The following is a 22,958-nucleotide window of genomic DNA, read 5'->3' on the forward strand; positions in this document are numbered from 1 at the left end:
CTTGGAACAGAAAATGGACCTTGGCAAACTGGAGAGACCAACAGAATGAAATTCAATCCAGATGACTGTGAAGTATTCCCCTTAAAACTGTCAGAGACAGACAGACATAGGAAAACCTGGTAAGGCAGCAAGTCTGAAGGACAAGGTCTGGAGTTTATGATGGATCAAAAAATAAGCCCAGAAATTAGATGTTAGTGAGCATACAAGCAGAAAACCCTCCTTCAGGAACATGTTAAAGGAAACGTGTGGGCAGGTGTGGAGATTAGTATATCACTCCATTGCACACTGCAGAAGTCTTGGCTAGAGTGCTGAATCCAATCTTGGCGAAAAAACAAATTGGACTGTTTAGAAGAGAACAGCGGTAATGGAAAGAGATTTAGAAAATGCGGATGATGAGGGAAGCACAAAGAAACTGGCCTTGTTTAGTCCAGGCAGGAAGACTAAGGCAGAAACATGATAATAATTTTCCAGGAGAGACACAGTAATTACAGGAAGAATATGGGTTCGTTGTTCTCTGTATCCACTGTGAAAATGGAAGGAAGACATCCACAAAACTATAGCAAAGGAGATTTAGTTTGGGTATTAGAAAAAAACTATTATCTGGCACTTGTTTTCTTTTCTTTTAATTGCTTCAAGAGAAGGAGGCAAAATCCCCAGGTAGGAAAAGCCCGAGTATTAGTGGAGCGTGGCTGATTTCCAGCATCTAGTGCTGTAGTTCCATGTCTCTGTAGGCTGTCACATATCGTGCTTACCTGTTATACAGAAGAACATCTGGCACCCAAATCTGATCAGCTGGAAATCGCAAGTTCTGCACCCCTGGGTATTCATACTGATCCCAAGACAGGTAAACATCAACCCAGTACTGTTGGAAAATATATATATGAGATATATGAGCTGGGAAAAATCTTCTAACCTATTTTTTAATATTAGGGGAACAGAATGGCTGTTACCAATAGTAATGCAGTAATGTGATAATAGTTACATAGCTTATAGTGATAGGCTTTAACAATTAAAGAAGGCTGGCCTGTATCCTGAAGAATTTACAAAGTGATGAGTGGATGTTGTGTGCCATTATATTGTAATTTACTGTCTAACCCCACCACCGTAAGACCTGAATACAGATATTTCAAACCTTTTCTTGATGGATTGACAGAAACTCTGGTAGTAGGCTGGTGAACCAACCTGGTCTGAAATAACTTGGGTATCATTAGTGGTATGTGGACCACTGTCTGGCAATCTCTGATGGAAATAATTCAATTTGTTACAAAGATTTGGGAACGGGGGGTTAATAACCACCTCGCTATGACAGGCAAGCAAGCGGACTTTGTATCTCAAGGGCTTGCTTCTGATCCCCCTTCCCCCCTACACCAACACACACACTTAGTTCAAGAAAGGTACAGGTACAAGTTTTGTGCTGAACCTTGTGACTTGCAGCAAACCTCTGTGGCAGGGCTACCAGGGAAACAGTCACTGGTGCTATAACCATAGCCAGCCTCTCCTAGGGACAGGACACCCAGAGTCCTGTAGTCCTGCAGGATTGTCTGAATTCTGGATTTTTGCAGTAGGAAAGCTCATTTCTGTTGCAAATCCCAGCAGATCGCTGAGGAAGAAGCAGCCCATTCTGCTGTGCCCATTAACATGATGCAATGTTTGGCTGCTAATGTCATAGCAGAATTAGCTCAGTCATTCAAGTCTCCCACAAGCTTTTTGCTCCTGAGTTAACGTCTTTACAGAGCATAAGTCGCTCAGGAGATCAGTTCATGCCCCCACAAGAGTAGACCATACTTGTAACCACACAGGGCCAGCGGCAGACTTACTGTTAAGGAGGTTTTTTGCTCTTTATTGACACGGGTTACTCACCATCTGCAGCCAAGCATTTGTGATCAACACCTGATTCTTCTCATCCTTTAAACAAAAGGGAGAAGGGGAGAGAAGAGAAAAAGAGATGAGCCTCAAAATACAGTTTAATCACAGGTGGACGCATCACAGCTCTGTTCCCTTCAAAACCCTGATTCTTGGAGAAAATGCATGCAAACTCTATTGAGTAGACTGTGAGGTCAGCGCAAAATCACTGAATTGTGCCACATGACCCAGACAATTATCGCTCTCTTTGATCCTTAAATCTTACAAACCTCCTGCATTTGTTGTAACTGAGCAACATCAGAAGTGAAAATAATAGATAATGGCTGTTATTTTGCTGGAGACTCCTTACCAAATGCACAAGATTTTCTTTTTCATTAGATGGGCAAAACAAGATGATTTCCAGTACTATGCAGCATACAGTAATAGGAGAGCGTTTCCACTGTCTTGGCTACCGCTGCAAAACAATAGTGAAAGGATGCTGAAGGTGCTGTTCCTTTAGAGTCTCGGCATTATGTAACTTAGCTCATGCTGAAAAGGAAAGGCTGGTCTTGGGCAAAAGCTAGTATATGGCAGCAGACTGCAAACACTGTCTGATGGGAGCTCATGTAGACGCCTTGGCTCTGTACAGAGCAGGAGCTTTGAAGGTTCAGACACCAGCATGTGGAGGCTACAGCGAAGTGGCTCTGACTGGTGCCAGAAATGAAGAAGCCCTCACCTCGTCGGTCTCAGAGCAGTTTGGGGGAAGATGCGGGGATGGCTGTGGGGCCTGGCTGTGTTGCCGTCAGCCTGCAGGTGGAGAGTGACCACAGCAGCAGAGACGGAAACAGCAGCCTTGCCCAGCTACTGTGGTGGGACAATGTGATTAATGTGGTGAGATCCACCTCCCTCTCCAGAGAGAAATGCAGTCTGGGCAGAAGTGGATCCTCATGCTTGGGCCTGATGCCGCAGCTAGGGGCAGGCCTGGTCAATGCAGCCACACTCTGGGAAAACCGGATTCTTGGCTAAAAGGCCCAAAAAGAGGCAGTTTCCACCTCTACCTCAGCTCAGCTCTCTTGGGCACTTGCTGGAAGGCACCGCTAAGGCAGGAAATCACTTGTCCACAGCAAAGGCATATACCTTCTACCTGCGGTCCTCAGACCACTACCCCATTGCACGCTGGCTTGACTCCCCTTCCTACCGATACGTTGGAATAAACTACCTTCTTGCCCCCTGAAACCTACTATTTTTTAATTAGAGACAATCTTTATGTTCCATTGTTTTCTTCCCATTCTCCTGCAGCCAAAGAGAAGCATCAAACACAGAGCTCATGCAGAGAGCAGAGGGGTTATTTTCATTACAGGCAAGATGCAGAGATCACTGAAGCAGAGAGTTATGTTTTAGCACCAGACAAAGCTGCTGTGAAACTCTGTGGCAAACACTGTGAGCTGCAGCAATCAAACCTCAGGCTTCAATGCAAAAATATATCAGTGCACGCAAGTGGAGTCACCAATCGGATGCAGTAGCTAGCACTCATAACAGGAGTACAGGAAGAACTGTCAGGCAGAGAGCTTCACCGAGACATGAATGGCCTATAGAATTTCTTAGGAAGATCTCTTCTGACTTCCTTGGGTCCAGGCTTTCACCTGATGAAGTTACTTTCCAGAGGTATATGGTGATCGTCCTGTCATGCTGGTTCCTAGCTGCCCTAGTCCTCTGAGTCTGTATGTGTTTGCTCTTAGGAACATCTGGTCCTCTGCAGTGTCTGAGGTGGCAGACACTGCATTGAAGACTGGCAGGTATTTAAACTCTACAGAGCACCCTGGGCATGTAAGCGCTCTGCGGTCATATTCAGAGGCATCTGTCAAGTCCTGCAGGTAGGTAGGGCTATCAAAGTCTCAGTCAACTGCCAGACTAGCTCTTGATCAGTAGTATCTCCAGCAAGCTCTGTTTGCTGCTACTGGGTGCTTAGAGCACCCACTTGAGCTTGGACACCAGCCTGCCTGTTGTATCTGTGGGCTCCATTCCTGTTGGCCCCAGCTCAAGGCATGCCTCCATTTTTGGCGGGATCTTCCTAGAGCTGGCTGACATTTCCTTGACCCAGTAGGTGACTGGATCTGAGAGTCTAGAGACAGTCAAAGAGCTCCAGAGGCTCTTTCTGATACTCTGGAGCTTGCAGAGGCTGACTGAGCTTACTGGAGACATGTAAAAAATAAGTGTACATGTGGTTGCCAGAGTCCTGTATGCAAAGCTGTATGTTACACCACCATCTGTCCTGCTCCCCTAGAGTCCATGCCGCCTGTACTCTTCATTAGTGCTCAACATCCAAAAAGCCTAGCCTCCACAAGCACAAGATAAACTACATCCCTGAAGTAGTCTGGGCTTTTGGATTGGTCTGACCTTTAATTATATTACTTTTTGCAGTATTTGCTGGTTAACAGAAGGAGTGAAGCCAGAACTGCTTTATTCATTTTGGAAAAATTGTCGGTCTAGCCACCTCAAGCTGCATTCATGGTCTCCCCTCTCTCTCCCCCTCCAGCGCTACCCCCACAGCAGATAGGCAAAGCAGCTACCCATTAATCACCAGGGAAGATGTGAGCTGCTCAAAAGCAGACTGCCTTATTTCTCACTCAGCTCCGTCACTGGATGAGTGTTTTCTTTTGTGAGGCCTGTGGGTTTACTTCTTGTGCATGCCATGCAGAAACCACTGCATGACTGCAGACTCCAAGGCTAATGGATGAAGCAGAGCTGTCTGGGGAAGCCTCTTAATTACCAGTTCCCTGACAAGGAGGACGCTGGATCATTGGTACTGCTGAACGAGCATGAAGCTTGTCTGTGGCATGCTCCCTCCCAGGTAGCTCCCTGGCTTGCTGGAGCCGCAGGTGACCCAAAAGAGGAGCTGTGACACTTAGGTCTTTCCTCTCTCTGAGGTCTGCAAAAGGAAGGATTCTCCCCAGCTTCACTGCACCTCATGGGGAAGGGGAGGAGGGGACCTTTCCCTTTTCTTTGGCTACCTGAGAGTCTCTGGGGGATCCATTAAAGTGCAATGTACACCTGGAAGGCTCACGGCTTTCCTGCATGTGGAGAGGCCTCTGGTCAGCAGCCTTTTACTCATGGCTCTGTTTTCCAAGGAAAACCCCTTTTTTACCCCACATAAGCATTTTATACTTGACAGATTCCATGCCTGCAAATAAAAACACCTAAGACTGTCTTCTGTAGTTCACAAAACAGTCTATTGCCCTAAACTGCTCACCCATTATACTTCTAGGAGCTCCTTGCTCAGACTCAGAAACTAATGACCCTGATAATCAGCTTTCACTGCAAACAATTCATCAGTCACTGCAGAGCATATGGATATTTCAGGTAGCTTAAACACATTGTCTTTGGTACTATTTGGCTCCTTGTCACAGCACTATTGTGCTCAGACCCACCATGTTTGTCCTGCTTCTTAGGTACGTTTTGCAGTCGAAGGTGAACTTTTCTATTAGGGTTGCCACAGGTTTATCTGCAGTGTAGCCATGCCCTACGTGGTCTTTCTGCCTTCCTTTTAATAACAGCAGTCAGCAAGAACACGAAGTCTAAGCAGGGCTTTGGGCTTCTTACATCTTCTCAGCCTTGCGGGGAAAGAAATGTCACTTCAGGCTGCTTTCATGGCTATCCAGAGTCTATTCTCATTCCTGCCTGCAGGCTGCTGAGCTTTCAAAGGGAGTTGGCTTTACGGACAGCAAGGCCCAGAAAATGTTATTTCTATATTCAGCACCAATCAACACACAGATGACAGCACAGATGCAGCCTGCTGGGTCCTTCCTATTGGTGGTTAAGGTGAAACAGAAAGTTTTCCCGTGAAGGATTTGAGTTTGCCCGGAGTGCCTGATTTGCAGGAAGAGCAAAGCACACTTTATACTGTACTCTCCCAAGTCTGTGGTCTGCGCTAAAGACCTTTAGCATAGCTAAAGATAGTAAATATGAGATTCACAGAGAAGGAAATCCGTTGCCTTCTAGTGCAAGGGCCTTCTAAGGGCTCATGTGCTTATGGAGCTTCTCATTTCTGGAGGTTTGGTGATTTACTGAGCCATATAGCTTTGCATCCTGTAAAGAAATGGTTTGGTCTGGAAGGAAGGGGCTGGTTGCCTGTCCTTTTCAGAGCTGCAGAGGAATCACAGTTCTTGCTCTCTTTATCAGGAGCTGTGGGCCATCAGCATCTCTGAGACACCTGGGCATGATGTGGGCAGCTTAGTGGGCTGTATTTGTCTCTTACAGAAGTACTTCCAGACAACCCTGAGAGCAGATCTGCCTCACCCAGTCCCAAGAAGTCACTGGTTGCCTAGATAGAAGTACTGCTTTGCCTAGATAAAAGCTAATTTTCCAGCTTGGGAAGCACTGGAGGAGGTTCCCTCGTTGTGTGTCCTGGGTTCATATGGAGGGATTTAAGGTCAGTCATCAGGATACCTTTCTTCCCAGGAGAAAGCTTGAATAATCGCAGCACTGTGTGTTTTGTTACCAGTTCTCTGTCGCACTTTGCTTCAGGATGATCTTCCCTCGGCGTCGGGCAGGCCCTCTCCAACCCCTCCCCTCACTGCAGCATGCAGCCGTCCCCGCCAGGATCCCAGCTGAGGCTGGAGACTGGAGACAACAAGCTCCCCGGAGCCGCTTTCCCAGCACTCCCCTGGCAGTTCCCTCGGGCTGTAAATGTTCAGCCCAAACGAATCAGTTTGCTGCTGGTATTTACAAAAGCTGGAAAAGCTAGTGCTGTTGTCAGTAGCGAGTGCAACGGTTGTCCTCTAAATCCTTCCTTTCCTTATCTTGGTCACCTTCTCCCCTTTCTGTCTCCATCCTCACCCCAGTTAATCCTCTGCCCTGGACATCTGCCTATTCCTACAGCCACCCTTGACCCATGGAGAGCAAGAAACTTACTCCGGCTTGTTCCAGCTGAGAAGCCAGTGCACATGCTGGAACATGTGAATATTTTTGTTTTGTTCTATTTTCCCTACTGTCAGTCCAAAGCTTACAGTGTGCGCAGGTCCACCTTCCTTTTGCACCAGGCTCTGCCAGTGGACTCTCCCCTTGCTTGCACCACCATCCAGATAAAATATGACTGCCCTTGGCCACATAAATATCTGGGTCCATAATACACGGACAAAAAGAAACAAAGCCCTTGCTGGTTCAGTAGTCACATCATATGGTAACGTGTCATCGTGGTAACAAGGGACCTGTGAACAGGTGACTGACCGACATCATTAATCCTTGCCCTCTTGCAGAGCTATAGCCTTGGAAGCTGACTTAGTCACCAACTTATTGGAAGATATTCAGCTGAAAAGTCCCAGACTGGACAGATGACTATCATAGGTCACCAAAGGCCATCTGTGGTTACTCCGTTTTGCTTTTCTGTTTATTTGTTTTTTTACCCTACCAATGTGCCTGAACATATAGAAGGGATATCTCAAGGTTTCTGCTGTACAAGAGAGAGGTTGCATTGACCTGGAGGTTTTCTCTCGGGAAGATTTGCTGGCAGAGACACTAGTCTCTGCACTGGATTTTGCTCAAGGAAATCAAAAGCAATGGGTGAGGCTTTGAAATACTTGCAGAATCAGTCTGTGTCTGCATCATGCAGTCCTTTCCTTTGCTGAAGCACCCATCTGGCCACAGCCTGGAGCTGAGCAACTAAAACATTCCCCTGACCCAAAGGACTTAAATATTTAGGGACGACTCAGCTTTAATGCATCGTGTGGTTGAAGTTCCACAAAACCAGAGATCTTCAGAAAAACCTGGGTTGCCCTGGTAACAGTTAGTCAGCATGGCTGGACAGCCTTTATATTTCAGGGGTCTCATTAAATATGAATACTCTTATGTTTACGGCTTTGCTGCCTGAAAGAGTCTAAAAAGTTGGAATGCATGCTTCCATAGCAACATCAACTTTGAAGAGATACCTGATGTTAAAGCATTTCATCTCACTACCGTTAACAAAGCACCTTCAGGAGGAAAAAGGGAATCAGAGGGGATAGCCTAGAGAGCAGGCAAAGGGCCTGGGAAAGATACAGACATAAAAAAGGATAAGCAAACATCCACTGATATCTGTGGAGTATTTCTGTACCCATCAGGACAGAGATGTGGAGGGGCTGGTTTGGTCAAGTTAAGGGGTCTAGTTAAGAGCTCATGGCTGAACACCAACTCCTTCCCACTTTTCGCATTTTGTTGCTTTGGGCTTTTTCTGCTATGAAGGGCTGTAGGCAATTTCTCATAAGTGCTTTTCACCTAAGGGTGATCCACATTCACACAGCACAACCTGCCTTTGGCCTCTGCACTGGGTCACAGCGCAGAGCCTGCCAAGCCTGCAGATTTTTGCCTCGTCTCCCTTATCTCCTGCTCTTCCCAGTCTTCACTGGTACTGTTGTGAAAAAGGCCACGTCACGCAGACTTGCTTCCTCCCTGCACACGTGACATGACCGTCAGCTACAGCACAGGGCTGCGGGTGCCCGTCTCAGGATCCTCAGGCTTTTTCCGGGGTGCAGCTGCTCAGCAGTGCCTGCAGATCAAGACTGATATGAAGTACATCACATTACAGTCTCCAGCATTGGCTGTGAGTCTGTTGGGCCTCCAGCCCTTCATGAGAGACCCACAAATTCAGTGGATCCCTCCTCCCCAAACCAGTACAGGGTCCTGGGGAGAGCTGTGAAGCCACCAGATTGTTCAGCTGCTTCACGTAAGTTTCTTTAGGAAACCTCACAAGCTGGGGCAGAGGGCTCGCAAGGCTTTCCAGCCCAGTGCTGCTCTCTAATCGACTGCCTGGGTGAATTGGCGTGCACCCTTGGGGAAGGGGTGTTATGTCACAGTCCAAAATCACTCAGTCCTCTATAAAGTCACAAGTCATCTGCACATAGCATGTAGGTGGTTTGCATATTCTCCAGGGTGAAGGTCTCATCCTGAAATAGCCATCCATGTGTTTTGAGCACAATTGGCAGGTGTTTCAACAAAGAAGACTAGACTCAAATCGTTATTCCAAGTTATTCATTATTCATTGCTTTTCTCAGCATTCAAAATCACAGGCAAAGCACCAGGAGGAAGGCAAAGAAAGGTCCTGAATAGGTCAGCCCTGAGTTCTTGTCAAAGACAAACTCCTGGTCTACTTGCAATTGGTTTGCTTTTTCTTCTTGCATTTATGTACTGTTATGACAGCACAGCAAAGTAGTGTGATATAGGCCTGTCCCAAAACTCCAGTGAGCTTTTAAAGCCTGTGATCAGCCTGAACAGAGTTATTCATAGGCCTTTCATTCTAAAAGAGCCAGTAGAAGTGACTTTTCCTTGTTCTCCTCAGCTTTCCAAGGTTCTTTAACACCGCGTTTGTTAGTCCTCCTCTCTTCACCGACACTGAGTCAGATTGGTATGTGCATATCACTTGCATTATTAACACCTCTCAAATTCCTTCAGGCATCCTGAGAACATCAGACAGCCAGGGATCACGGGATTAGGCTCACTTCTCATCAGCTTGGCTTTGCCAGGGCAAGGACCCTCAGCCACCCTAGAAGATTTTTGGGGTGCTGGGGACAGAGAGCTTCACCAGAAGCAGCTTAAGGACATGTGCCTTGCTGCCCCGTGTGCATGCATGGCTGGGCACCTCCTTTCTTTGCCAAGGCAATGCTCTTGCTTGCCCCAATGCCAAGAGAAAACCCGTTGTGGAAGGAGGGAGGGAAGGCACGGCCACCTCCTGAATCCCTGCGCAATGCTCTGTTGGTACCACCGAGAAGATGTGGATCTATATACCACCACCAGGGCTGGTGCCACTGTGTGCTGTCAGGACCCCGTGACATTTCCCACTGTGAGGATGTCCTTCCCAATTTTTTGTGACTTTGCTAGACTCCAGTGCTTTGAGTCAGGATATTCTAGGCGACACAAACCATTCAGTGAATTCAGCAATGGAAAAATATATTTTCATACAAATTTAAAAATTCCAGTGACCTTTTCTTTGAGACATTGTAGCTATTAGGGGGTCTGAAATTTGATAACACTGACACTTGGAAGGCAGCCAAAATAATAATTCATGACTCAGTCAGCGCCAGCATTCCCATTTTTCAAGCTGCTTCCATGCTAATGAAGGGACCAATTGGTTTAAATTTTTTTTCCCAGAGTTCCAAATCGGTCACAGTAAGCGAACTTTATGAGAGGGAGAGAGAGTTTGGGATTTAGCTTTGATGAATCTACTGGTCTGTCAACCTTTCTGTAATTTTTCTGCTTGAAATTTTAATAACTATTTCTAGTGATCACTAATTACTGATTTTCAGAATATGTAATGATATTCAGCCTGATTCCCATCTCAGTTCCCATCTCGGTTTGCATCAGTTTCATTGCTCTGGTCTCAGCGAATTTGCTCTTGCTTTATAGCAGGATAAGACCGCAATGCCTGGTGGAGAAAAGCTTTCTGGAAAGAGAAACGTGTTTTGGTAGAGGCGGTTCCATACCAGGAGGAACAGAGCAAACATACCTTCCAAGGCTATTCAGTAAACCCACAAATAAATGCAGGGGCATCCATGGAGGGTGGGGGTGGGATGAAAGATCCTTTTAATCCAGAGGGGCTGAAAGAGTCGTTTTATCTCCCTGTCACTCATCAATACTTTAAAAATACATAAAATATAGAATAACTGTAAGAATAATCCTCGCATTATTATGTCTCTTTCACATGCTTTGTGTATTTCAATCTTAAGCAGTCAAGCTTACGTTTTGGAAGTTATCAATCCAGAAAAGATTTGTACAGGATGTACTATAAGGATTATGGTTTAACCTAGTGAATAGTGATGCTATATTGGGAATAATACGTGAACGGCTGCATGTGTGTACTGGCATATTTATATTTGTTTCTCCGAATCACTTGTGTGTTGACATGGGCTTGCTGCATGATGTCCAGTGCAGAGATCTGGACACGTGAGGACACAGGGGCGAGGGGGCGGCGGGGAGGATGACCTAGCTGCTGTAAAGCCAGTTTAGGAACGGAACGGAGAATTAGAGCCAAAAATTTAACCCTTGAAATTTTTGGTCATTCAATTCACATGCCATACCATCCCTAAAACACCCGTGTGCTAGGCAACAGGATCGTTTTGAGGGTGAATGTTGTACGTAAACATACCCAGCAGCGGTACAGTAGCTCTCAGCTGCAGCCACACTTTGAAAAGAGATCCCAGTGCCTGCTCTGTATTAATGTTTTCCGTAACGAATAAACCCATTTTCCGATGAACAGGCCGGGTTTCTTTCCAAAGTCAGCTGAATTTAACAGGACCCTTCTCCATCTCGCTCTCCCTCTACCTCTCTCTTTTCTCAGCGATGGTCTGGGTGGTCTGGGGCTACCGGGGCTGTGTGCACCACGCGTGTGGCCTGCGCTTCCCCCTGCTTTTTCACCTCTCTCTTAAGCTCGCCTTCGAGGAGAGGGCAGGCCCATAGCCCACAGCACAGAGCCTGCCGACCGGCAGCCCTCGGCGTTGGCAAATTTCGTTCAAATCGTGCAAGCTCCAGCCGAGAGGCTGCTGCTCGCCAGCTCTCCCGGGCTGGGGTCGAGGGTCCTGCTAACCGAGCAGCACATCGCCTGGGAAGCCCAGCGGGCAAAGTGAGGCGCCTCTGACGAAGAGAGCTGCCTGCTGTGAAAAATGGTCCCCCCAATAATCGCTTCCTTAGAAAAAGAAAAGAAAGAAAAAAAACCCTGCAAGGCTGAGCTGTAGCTTCCGATTTAGGGAGAAACAGTGTGAGCTAAAGCTTGAACCCAGCAGTTTGGTAAGTTCTTGGTAGAGAAGATAAAGGCTGCTGCACTGGGTCAGACCAGCTAACCTTGTAGTCTGCTTAAAACAGTAATGACCGCACCTGCGTGCTTAGGGCAAGTACGCGCAGATCTTTTTTGCTGGATTCCCCGTACGGCAATGCAAAGACTTGGTTTTCAGGAGATAGATCGAATCTTTGCTCTGCATTGTCCCAGTCAACTCTTCCGTGAGTTTGTCTTGCCGCTTTCCAAACCTTTCAAGAGCTTTGATGCACCACAGAGACAAATTCTGCAGTTTAAATGGGATTGTTTGCAAGCATGTGATCACATCTGGGATAATCCCAGTGTCAGTAGGATGTGCAATCATGTTACCCACTGTGTAATCAAAGCAAAACAGTGCACGCTGAATTTTCCAGATATAGCATTTGCCTTGGGGTTGTTGCTACAGTAAAATAATGGGAGGGTTTGGGGCTTCTGGAAGTGCAAAATGACCTACTGTGGGTGGCTGGTTTTTGTTTTTTTTTTCCCCCTGGTATTCTTGTGGCTTCCCGCTGGGGACTTGCAGTCCCTTTTTGTAGTTGTGATTCCCTCTGAAACAGGAGGAAATTCCCACAAAAGCGCCTGAACAACTATGGTGTGTTAGGTACCTGGGCAGCCCGGCACCCGCTGGGGTACAGCGGGGTGGGAGGTGAGCAGGAAGGAGAAGAGCGCTACGGGACTGAGCCGTGCAAGGGGAGATGCACAACCTGACCTCTGGGGTGGCTCTGCCCACGCCTCCTCCGTCTCATGAGCAAAATAGACCAAAAGGACTTTCAAGCTCAAAGAAGCAGGTCTCAATAGAATATAAACTGGAATAAATCTTTCCAAAGAGAACTCAAAGAGACCAGCTGAGAGAGGACAGAAATAGAAAGGGTTTATGAATGAATCTCCCCTCACCCGCGGTGTCTCTGCAGGCGGGTTCCTGTTTCCTGGATCAGTTTCAGGTTGCTCAGGGGCTTTCTGGGTTGCAATAAGCTCTGTGCAGTCCCCTCTTCACCTGCAGAATCCTTTTCTTTGCATCCGCTTGGACGCCTGCTGATGCCTGTCGCCTCTCTCAGCCCCCTTTTTGCTATGATTTTGTCAGGCCAATACTTCTCTCTTCCTCTCCCAGTTGTGCCCTCAGCTCTCCCTTCTGCCCACCCCACTTTTCAGCCTTGGAGATTTCCCACCCCTGAGCAGGTCCAGCTCCCGCACCAGAGGTGCTCCTGCCACTGGTGGCACCAAGGTACCCTGTGCCCGAATTCGCTGCCTGGCTGAGCTGTTCTTGACACCGGCAGCCACAGCTTGTGCCGAGGTGCCGTGGGTGAAGGGCCGGGTGCCAGAGGTGCGGGGGATGTCACCTGTGCTTGGGCTCACAGCAAGCCCTGGAGCCACCACCTCTGCTGGGCAGAGATGGCGTTGCCCTCGTCCCTGAACTCTGCAAGCACTGAGGGCACCAGGCTAACGAGCATGCTTGTCAGAGTATGGTCTCTGCAACACTGACAGTGCAGCAATTACTGGAAACCTCAGCCACGTGTTTGCTTTTGGAAAGGGCTTTTCAGGAATTTATTATCTCTGCAGCATGGTGCAGCCATCTTCTTAAAATTAGACTCTTTATTTAGAGGGGTCTTTAAAAACATGCGATACACTCACAGTCAGGCTGGGGTTTTATTCTTGATACTCTTCTGTAGGTTGGCTGGTTGTTTTTTTTTTCTCTTTGTAGATTTAAGCTTGCAGTTTGGGGAGACTTGTGGCCTTGAAAACTAGTCAAACTTTCTCCTGCGGAGAATCAAGGGCAGTAAGACTGTTGTTGCGGTGTCTATTGAGGCACTGACCCAAAGGTAACAGTGAATAATATCCCTAAAAGAAAGAAAGCTGGAAAATGAAAACTGTATTTTTTTTTAATTCCTCATTAGTGATTCTACATAAGGGATATAAACCAATTCGGATAAGCTCCCCTACAAATGTCAGGAGGAGCAAACAAGCCATCATTCATGACGACGAATGGTTGCTACCTAGCAGGCTGCTATCACACTGAGCCAAGGAAAAATGGCCTGCTGTCATGCCTCGTTTCTTGACTACTGCAGCCTGATGGCCTGGCTCGGCTCTCAAAGCAAGAACAGGAGTCCCATTCCTGGTGCTCTTGGAGGCGCTGCACACTTGCTGGGGCCATCAGGGCTCAATGGGGCTCTCTGGGAGGGACCACCAGGCAAATCCCTGCTCAGGCAAGGAAGGGGCAGGGCACAAACCTTAGGCAAAAACGGCCCCCAGCAACAGTGTACGCGTGAGACAGCTCCAGACAAAGCTGACCTATGCTTAGAGGACAAGGCAAACTGCGCTGAGCCCTGCTGTGGGGTGACTGCCACAAGCCATTTCTGCTCTCTGTGTGTCTGCTCCCATATGCCGCTGGGGTTTAAAAGGAGGATCGTTGTCTAGATACTTTCTTAAGGCATGGGGGGGAAAAAGCACACCTCTGCACTTCTGTGACCTGGCAGGAGTTCTTGTAGCAATGAAGGCTATTCAATGGGATGCAAGTGTCTCACACTGTCACACGCTTTGGCTAAAACATACCTCTCCAGCAAGAGCTGGAGCATGGTATCTAGCAGGAATTGGAAACGGGAGTTCTGGCAGAGCTGGTCATACTGGCCCCCCTTCTGCTCATTTGTTCCCTGAGCTTACTGGAAGTGAGAGCTCTGTCTTGGCTCTAGTTGTGAATTAAGACAATTTTGGAAACAATTCTACCTCTAATGACACCTACCATTCATCTACCCTTTTTGCCTAGGGTCTATCTGACAAGCAGAGAACTTGTTCCTCAAAGTTTTGAGTGTGATGGCTGGCTTTGAGCACTAAAAAGCAAAAAAGGATCCCATGCAGGCCAATACAGGCAGGTGCCAGCAGGAAACGTAACCTAAGGAAGCCATGCTTGGAAATTTGCTTTGAATGGAGGGGAGAAGAGGAGGTGGAATTTTAGGTAATGTCACTAGATATTGCTATTCAGCAAACTACAGGGACCTCAGAGGTACCTTCCCTCTCTGTGCAGCAAAAGGAATCTGGATTGTCATAAATGCTGTTTTCAGCTGGTTGGCTGCAGAAGATGAATTCAGAGTTGATTAGGTTATGAGACAGTATGCTTAGGAAACAGACTTCATGGAGCCACTTCATGGAGCCTGTCCTAGATTTGTGTACGGTAGATGTGATTTCAGACTTTGGCAAGAGTAAAGAGTGACTGTTTGTGTGAAGAGAAAAGAGTGAGTCCCTCTGTGCAAGCAGGGACTGCTTTTTTTCTTTACGTTTTTCTTCTTTATATTGGTTCCTCTCACAGGGAAATAGTCCAGGCCTCACTTTTTCGCACCTGTCATGGTGAGTACTTGTAAAACATTCCCGTGAGTCCAGCAGTAACGTTGTACAATATCATGTCTTCTTTAGACCTTAATATCCATATTCCCCTCAGTGTGGCATTCTTTTTTCCTTCCCCAGGGAGCATGGTGCGTGAAGTCCCATAAGGTTGGGACCTTGCCCAGCACCCTGTGCTGTTGTGGTGCTGCAAGGTAACGCTCTCCTTGGCACCACCAGGAAATATTCCCCAGTTGCATGACTTCCTGCAGTGCTGGGGAACACAGGTAGGATCTGGAGAAGGTGCCTCCTTAGACAGGCAATAGCAGTTTGTTTCCACATTGAACCATTACCCTCATCATAACTCTGTTTGTTCCTGCTTCTGATAAAGTTAAATTCAGAAAAGTTCTGCCCAACCTACACTTAGCCCGCAGGTTGCTGCTCCTGCCTCAGATCTGTGTCTGTCTGAAAATTTGTCCGTCTGGTTTCCCTCCCCGTCTGTCAGCTAATAGAGATTACTGACTGCCAGCAGCGCTGGCTCGAATGTCCTGAACAACATTTCCACTGCTGGAGGTGGTGCATGGTGCACCTGCTGGGATGGCAACAAGGAGAAAGAGCCCGTGCAACACCCTGTGCAGAGAGAGGAACGCGTCCTTCAGTTAGCCTCAAACTAAAATATGTCCCACACCAGACCAGATAGCTGTCCAGGACACTACACTTCCCCTGTAAATGTGCCCATATAGCTCAGGTGATGCTGAACAACCTGTGCTGGACTGGAAGTGTCCCTGGTATGGGCTCCTTATTAAACTACTATTGTATGGCATGAAGGAGGAAGCTGTAGTTTAGCCCATATACAAAGGATTTTCTGTCACTGCCCTGAGGAGAGAAGCACCTTTTTTTACATAGTGTAAGATATACACCCCAGGTTACTCCAGCTGGCTTTTAAAGACACCATGACCGCAGTATGCAAGACCATGAGTCTGGAACGAGTCATTACTGCTTTGAGCTGATGAACTTCTAGCATCCGTGGTGTGTGCAGAGGTGGAGGGGAGCAAAGCATTGTTGTAGGTGCATATGTCCATTTAGATGACCTGTTTCCTACTCTGAATCACCAAAAGGGAGAAGATATATCTAATTCTTTGGAACGGACAACCGTGACGTAAAGGAAGTAAAGAGCTTAAAAAATGCTGTCTGTTGAAAGGAAATATTTCATGCGGGAACATGAAAACCCAGCTGTAGATCCAGCATAGCATCCCCCCAAAGTGGGTTTTATGTAGCTCTTTCCTCCTCCTAACTGACTTTGAAAATGCATAGTCCCGTTTCTAATGGTAAAAAGCCCTCCACACTACTCCAGCCCTCAAATTATTGCATGAAGATAACAGCAAAAAAGGAAAATGCCACAGTGAGTTTGGAGGAAGACCTTTTGAGCTGAGATTTAAGATTAGCCTCTGCTAACCCTGGAATGACCCAGTGAAATTTACCTAAAATTGGCTGGGGGGTTTCTTTGCTCTTTCATTCAAGTCGAGGACTGTGAGCTCCTGCCATGAATGTGAGGGACTTCGGTTGGGACTACTGCACTCTTCTCTCTTCCAGCTCCATGCGATATCTAATATTTCAAAGCAGAAAGCTTCTTGTCCTGCCTGAGTGGCTGTTGCCTGCTGCCAGGAGAACCACAACTAGCTGGTCCTGCCACTCGTGCTCACGTGGCATCTCTACCCAGTGCTAGGGAGCTTCATTTTTAGGGGCCAGCTTTCCCCTCTGGGGAGAGCATCTGGTCTCCTACAGACTTTCAGAAAGATTGTAGGAAATTTAAAACTTTGGGTCCTCTGTCAAATGGGGTTGAAGCTGTCCAAAAGTTTGAAAGTTATTCTCTCTCTTCCTTCTTCCCTCCTGGGCAGTGAGACTGCATGGGAAAAGAGCCTACGCCACTGATTGCAGGAATGGTAAGATGGAGAAAGAGATGTTCAGCAGTTTGTTGTATTGACAGCTAAAGGTGGCCAAACCTGTTCTTCTGGATTGGTTTTTGCATGTATATGAATGAAATGCCATTAAAGATAATGAGTTGTCATATAAAATCCTCTTTGTGATGAAAAGGGGATCCTGGCTTGGATCACTGTGTTAAAATTTTCCCTGGGTCAGATCATCAGTTCTGCAAAAGCATGTTGCAGAGGCATCAGTCAAGACAATCGTCAGGGTGTGCCTCCAGATTTTGCTCTGTGCACGCTCTTGTGATTCCTAACCTCATCTCAGGGCAGGCTCCTTCAACCGCAGTGCATGGTAAAGGTGTGATGGATGAAGAGGACAGCACTATTGTAATGTCTAATGAAAAGGTGCAAATGCAGTGCTGGTAGCTCTGCAGACTGCACGCAGTCTCCAGTTATTGCATCCTGGATGGTTCTAGGAATAACATGCCATTACTAATTTGTAGTAACACATAGTTTCTAATTTATTGAAATGGTTTGGGGGTTTTCTTCTGTTTAAAATGAATGGAAAAACTACATAATTAATCTGCTTGCAGCTCATGTTGTATCAGAGATGGCTTTGAGTTTAGAAGGATATTGACTCCTCCAAAGTGTCAAAGCACGTACTCTAGCGCTTAGGGAGGATGCTTGGCTAAATCCAGTCTGCTTTTCTCTCTGATAGTCTGGCCAAGAGGAAACGCGTGGTCTTTACACCAGAGATGAGATTTGTTACGCCGAATGGGTGCAATAGAGAGCAGAACTGCCAGGGACTTACCACATCAATTATCTGCAGCAAAGAAAGCTGAAGCTCAACTACCAGAGGTTGGGAGTCGTTCACCACAGGTCGTTCAAGACGACTGTAGTTTCTCAGCAGATCTCTGTACAAGCGTCTCTGGCCTTCACCCTGCTGAGAGACTAAGGGAAAAGAAAGATGGTTAACATCTGTCATTCAGATGGTCACACAGTCCATGTTGTTTGTTTGCCTGAAAAAATGTCTCTGAATGTCTTTTTAACTTGAAACCGGTTTCCTGAAAAGTAAGGATCTCTAATTCTGCCCATAGGGGTGCTGACAGAGCTTTTCTGTCGTGCGTCAGTCACACAGAAAAACTGGACTCAACTGGGAGCCCTCATGCTGATGGTGCAGGGAGACCAGGCTCTGAAGCCAAAGGGCACCTTCTTGGAAAGCGGCCAGAGGGCTCTTATTTGCTGCTTCCAGAAACCAGCTGCCACGGAGCCGGAGCTGGTGTCATTACCTGAACATACCCTGTGTTTACCTAGCATCACTGACAGGTCCTGTTAGTACCTGGAGCCCTTCTCCGTGCATGTTCAGGAAGCAAGGGTTTGTCCCCAAAATGGGTGCAGGTGCAGATGCTCTGGGCTGTGACTACCCGGGCTCTACCTAAGAGCTGCACCAAACGGGGTGAGGCTCAGAGGCTGCATGTTCGCTGAGGCCAAATTCATCCTGCCAGCACGAGTGTGTACTCCCTGAGTTGTCCCTGCCAAGGAATCTGCACTTTGTATTATTATTACTTTGGAACAAAGCTTTTTTTTCTTTTTTTTCTTTTCTTTTTCTAATGCACTGCAGCTCCTAGAGTCTTGTGTGTGACTTTTTTGTAACACGTGAGCAGAGCTTTTCACAGTGACCCTGGGACTCTTCTAACAGTGGTGAGATGAATAGCTTTTGACAATCCACACAAACTGTAACAACCAGTTCCTCCTTCCCCGGTCTCCTGATGTGCTCAGCGAACCCTGCAACCTGGGGCAGGCTGCTCTCCACCACAGCAGCGACGCCTTTTAAAATTAATAATATCATTCAGTTTATAAATGTCTTTAATTAGTGTTCCCTTCAGTGTTCCTGATGCTGGAGGGATCTTTGTGGCTTTCCAGTATGACGGTGCCTAGTTAGCAAGGAGGGAGGGTATTTTTATTTATTTTGGTGAGTTATACCAACACGTCATCTTCATGGGCCTTTTATGCCTTTGAATAATATATTATATGGTCATGGAGAACCAGAGAAGCAGATGTAACAGAGCTGCTCCAACATTTTCACTCTCTTTGAAGACAAGCCCTGGCCACAGTTTCTCTACTCCACCAGCTCTGGCAAACTTCCCTGCTAGGAAATTATTTAGATCCTCTGTTATAATTTTAGTATGTAACCCCCTGCCTCCCTTGCAAGGTCCTTGTGTGGGAAGGAGACCGGTGAAGATCACATCACATTTTCCTTTGGAAAGAGGGCCCATGCTCCGAGCCAACGCGCTGGCCTCTCTCTCCCTGCAGCATGTCACGTTGCTGTGCTTCAGGGAAAGGATGACCACCTGCACCATGCCTCATCCTTAGCACTCATGTCGTGTTCACCTTTAACCTCCCTTTGAAACAGTCTACCTCAGCTTTTACTATCAAAACGTGCCCTTTGCCAGGCTCTTCAGGTCGCCGCTGCAGCTGGTACCATCGCTGACGATGTGCAGTAAACCATCCACCCCAGGGGGCTGACGGGGGAGATTTGGGCACAACCCTTTGCTGTGTACCCCGGGCAGCTGACTTTGCGCTGTGTGCTCCAGCCGTGCTGTAACCGGGCCCCTTGCCCCGATAAACCTTGCGAGCTGAAGTAACCCAGCACGAGATGTTTGCACCCGGTCCTCCACCCCTTCTTCACTTCTCCCTTCTGCAGCGTGGTCCTGTTACTTGGTGACCTCTTGTATCTGCAACTGTTAACATAGCCCAGCTGATCTGTTCTGAGCCTGCTGAGCTGGTGCTCGTTGCCATATGTTTGTGTGCTCTTTGGTTTTGTTTACAAAATTGCGTAGGTTCAGAAGCGGTGGAGCCTTTGTGGTCTCCTGGCAAATTGCCGGGGCGGCTGTTGGTGTTGCAAAGGCTTCGCTTGTCTAATCAGGCTGCTATATCCCCATTGCAGTGGCTCTGGAGCAGGAATGGAGAAGGGCAACAGGTCAAAACTGTGTTTTTATAAACTTCTTTCAATCTTAAAATGCTTAGTGTTTCATACTCCGGAGAGATTCCTGCTTTTTATCCCTCTAGTGCCTGTGCTAGTGCTTTGTGACATTACATCTCTGAGTGCTAAGTGGAGTGTTTGCTGGTGATGGGGAAGCCGAGGCCTCTCGGGAGCAGCGACAGGATAAGCATTACTGCTGCCAACCCCCCAGCCACAGAAATCTCTACCTCAGTCCCTGGCACTGTGAGCTCCCTGGTGCCTGATATGAAATTTTAAACGAGGCTGGAAGTTGGAAGCCAATTTTTAAGGTTGCCAAGTCAGTCTCCCAAAAGCAATGCCAGACTTACCTGCCTAGGTCTGTTGTGAGAGAGTCTTTACCTGCAAATAACTGCTGGTGGGCATTAGCAAGCAATGCTTGCTTGATGCAGGCCCCTGAGGAGCAGAGAGCCTCTTATGACCCACAGCTTCAGCCAGTGCCCCCCTTATTGCTGAATTAGCTTTGAATCAGCAGGAAAAAAAAAAAACTATATCTCATTAAAAATTCAGGGAAGAGGAGTGGATGCTGTTTCTCTTAACGTTAGTAAGGCTTTTGACAGTGTCTGCCGTAACATCCTCATTGACAAAGAGATGAAGTATGGACAGTGGTGAGGTGGAATGAAAACTGGCTAACTCCCAAGCTCAGAGGGTTGTGAGCAGCAGCACAAAGCCCAGCTGGAGGCCAGTCACTAGTGGTGTCCCCCAGGGGCTGATACTAGAGGCAATACTGTTTAACGTCTTAATCAGTGATCTGGATGATGGGACGGAGGGCACCCTCAGCATATTTGCAGATGGCACAAAACCCAGAGGAGTGGCTGGTACGCCAGAGGGCTGTGCTGCCGTTCAGAGGGACCTCAGCTGGCTGGAGAGATGGGCAGAGAGGAACCTCATGCGGTTCAGCAAAGGGAAGTGCAGAGTCCTGCACCTGGGGAGAAATCACCCCATGCACCAGTACTTGCTGGGGGCCCCCCTGGGAGTCCTGGTGGGAAAACAAGTTGAATATGCACCAGCAATGTGCAGTCATGGCAAAGAAGGTCTATGGCATCCTGGGCTGCATTAGGCAGAGCATTGCCGGCGGGTCAAGGGAGGTGATCCTTCTCCTCTACTCAGCACTGGTGAGGCCGTATCTGGAGTACTGTGTCCAGTGCTGGTCTCCCCAGTGCAGGAGAGATATGGACATAGCAGAGCAAGCACAGTGACAGGCCATGAAAATGGTGAAGAGGCTGGAGCATCTGTCATATGAGGAGAGGCTGAAAGAGCTGGGACTGTTCAGGCTGGCGAAGAGAAGGCTAGGGGGGAACTTATTCATGTGTATAAATACCTGATGGGGAATATAAAGAAGATGGAACAAGGCTCTTCTCAGTGATGCTTGTGACAAGAGACAATGGGCATGAATCAAAACACAAGAAATTCCATTTAAACGTAGGGAAAAGAAAGCTTTTTTATCGTAGGTGTGATCAAACACTGAAACAGGTTGTCCAGAGAGGTTCTGTGGTCTCCATCCCTGGAGATATTCAAAATCCAACTGGACACAGCCCTGGGCAACCTGCTCGTGCTGCCTCTGCTTGGAGCATGGCGTTTGGACTAGGCAATCTCTGGAAGAGCCTTGGATTGCCTTCCAACCTCAGCCAATCTGTGGTTATGTAAAAATTTTCTTTTGATGGTGTCTCCTAGCCTTATGCCACGGGAGTCGCCTCAGTTCTGGTGCTTCTGCACATTGGAGTTCCTGGCCTTGCAGTGGAGGGATTCATCAGCGTTGGCTTACTGAAGTCTGACAAGTTGCACGTAAAGAGAAATTGAAAGAGAGAAGATGAAGAACTAGAGTGACCCCTGGCAAAACATCATCGGGGTGGAAACCCAATCCTGTAACCTTCTACCTAAAATAAAGAAATAACTGACTGTTAATACAGATCTTTTTCTTGGATAATGCTTGTGAACATCGCAGCAGCGAAGGCCATTCAGTAGGAACAAATCTAGTCTGATCAAGGCTTCTACCTACTGTTATCTTTCTCTGGGCAAAGGTGGTGATTGTTGCTGTACTCCTTTTGGACACCTGGTAGCATAAGGTGCATGAGCCTGCTGATGGCAGAGAGAGCCTGGGGAAGGAGCTGTGCTCGGAATAACACATGGCCGGCGTGGCTGCAGTGGTGCCAAGGCAGAGGGCATCCTCAGAGAGTTTGCTTATAGTAAGTCTAAGAGGTAATGAGCATGTGCAAAAGTGGCCTCCTGTCACAGAGTGAGGTGAGCTCTGTTTCTAGTGGGAAGAATAGCAAGTATTGACAGACTCTGCAGTAATGTGCTTTGGATGCTAAAGGGCTCTCTACTTTTGTGGAAAGGGCATCAAAGCCATCCGTGGCTCGGAGCTGAAATCAAAAAAAAAAAAAAAGAAGCTGGACATGAAGCACAGATTTCATTTCTAGCAGAAAATGTAGCAAACATCTAGAAAAAGGGCTGCTCCGTCTTGGTGTCCTCACATCAGGGCTGCTGGATGTCTTTCTTGAGAATTTGCTTAAACCAAAAAGCTGCTGGACTAGATATGGGGTGATTAGGTGACATGCAATGGCCTGAGATAGGCAGCGCATCAGGTCCCTCTAGCTTTACTCTCTGATTAACCTGAGTGGTGGATCCCCTAAACTGCTCCTACAGTTTGCAGACACCTGGAAGGCACAAGGCCAATTAATTAATCCATGGCAGGCGTGGGGTCCCCAGACAGCTGTGTGAAGAGCTTTATCCACAGTAGAGGTAGTCATGGAGCAGACTGATTTCTTAGGTACCTCTTCGAATCTCTTCTCTCTCTCCTGCAAAGAAGTCTGCAAGAAGCCCACACTGTGATGCCCACTGTTTGAGCGACATGATCGATAAACTGCTCTCAAAATCTCTTGGGCACACGTGCTATTATTGAGTTGTGTCTTTCTTTCTAGCACGGAGTTGATGTGAGTAGCACAGCAAGGTAACCTCCTAGGAACTGTTTCTCTATTGCAGTATGCTACCTTCTCCTCTCTACCAGGTAAATTTTGGCCCCTCCAAATGTATTACTGTGAGACCAGGGAACTTCGCAGGGAGGATGCTGCTGTGGCCTCTGCTGGAT

At 47.4% G+C, this 22,958-nt stretch overlaps 1 protein-coding gene across 1 annotated transcript in view; it reads right to left on the minus strand.

The window, feature by feature from the left end:
• LOC136995364 (neuronal acetylcholine receptor subunit alpha-7-like) overlaps positions 1-22,723 on the minus strand; it is a 57,232-nt gene extending 34,509 nt beyond the window's left edge. Inside the window, exons 1-4 of the mRNA XM_067315987.1 lie at positions 22,645-22,723; positions 17,663-17,802; positions 1,861-1,905; positions 753-862 (exon numbers count right to left, since the gene is read on the minus strand). Coding sequence (XP_067172088.1) covers positions 753-862; positions 1,861-1,905; positions 17,663-17,802; positions 22,645-22,723 — 374 coding nt within the window. The remainder of the gene's footprint in view (positions 1-752; positions 863-1,860; positions 1,906-17,662; positions 17,803-22,644) is intronic.
• Between the last annotated feature and the right edge of the window lie 235 nt (positions 22,724-22,958).

This window comes from Apteryx mantelli, chromosome Z, assembly GCF_036417845.1.
Source record: "Apteryx mantelli isolate bAptMan1 chromosome Z, bAptMan1.hap1, whole genome shotgun sequence".
Taxonomy (NCBI): Eukaryota; Metazoa; Chordata; class Aves; order Apterygiformes; family Apterygidae; genus Apteryx; species Apteryx mantelli.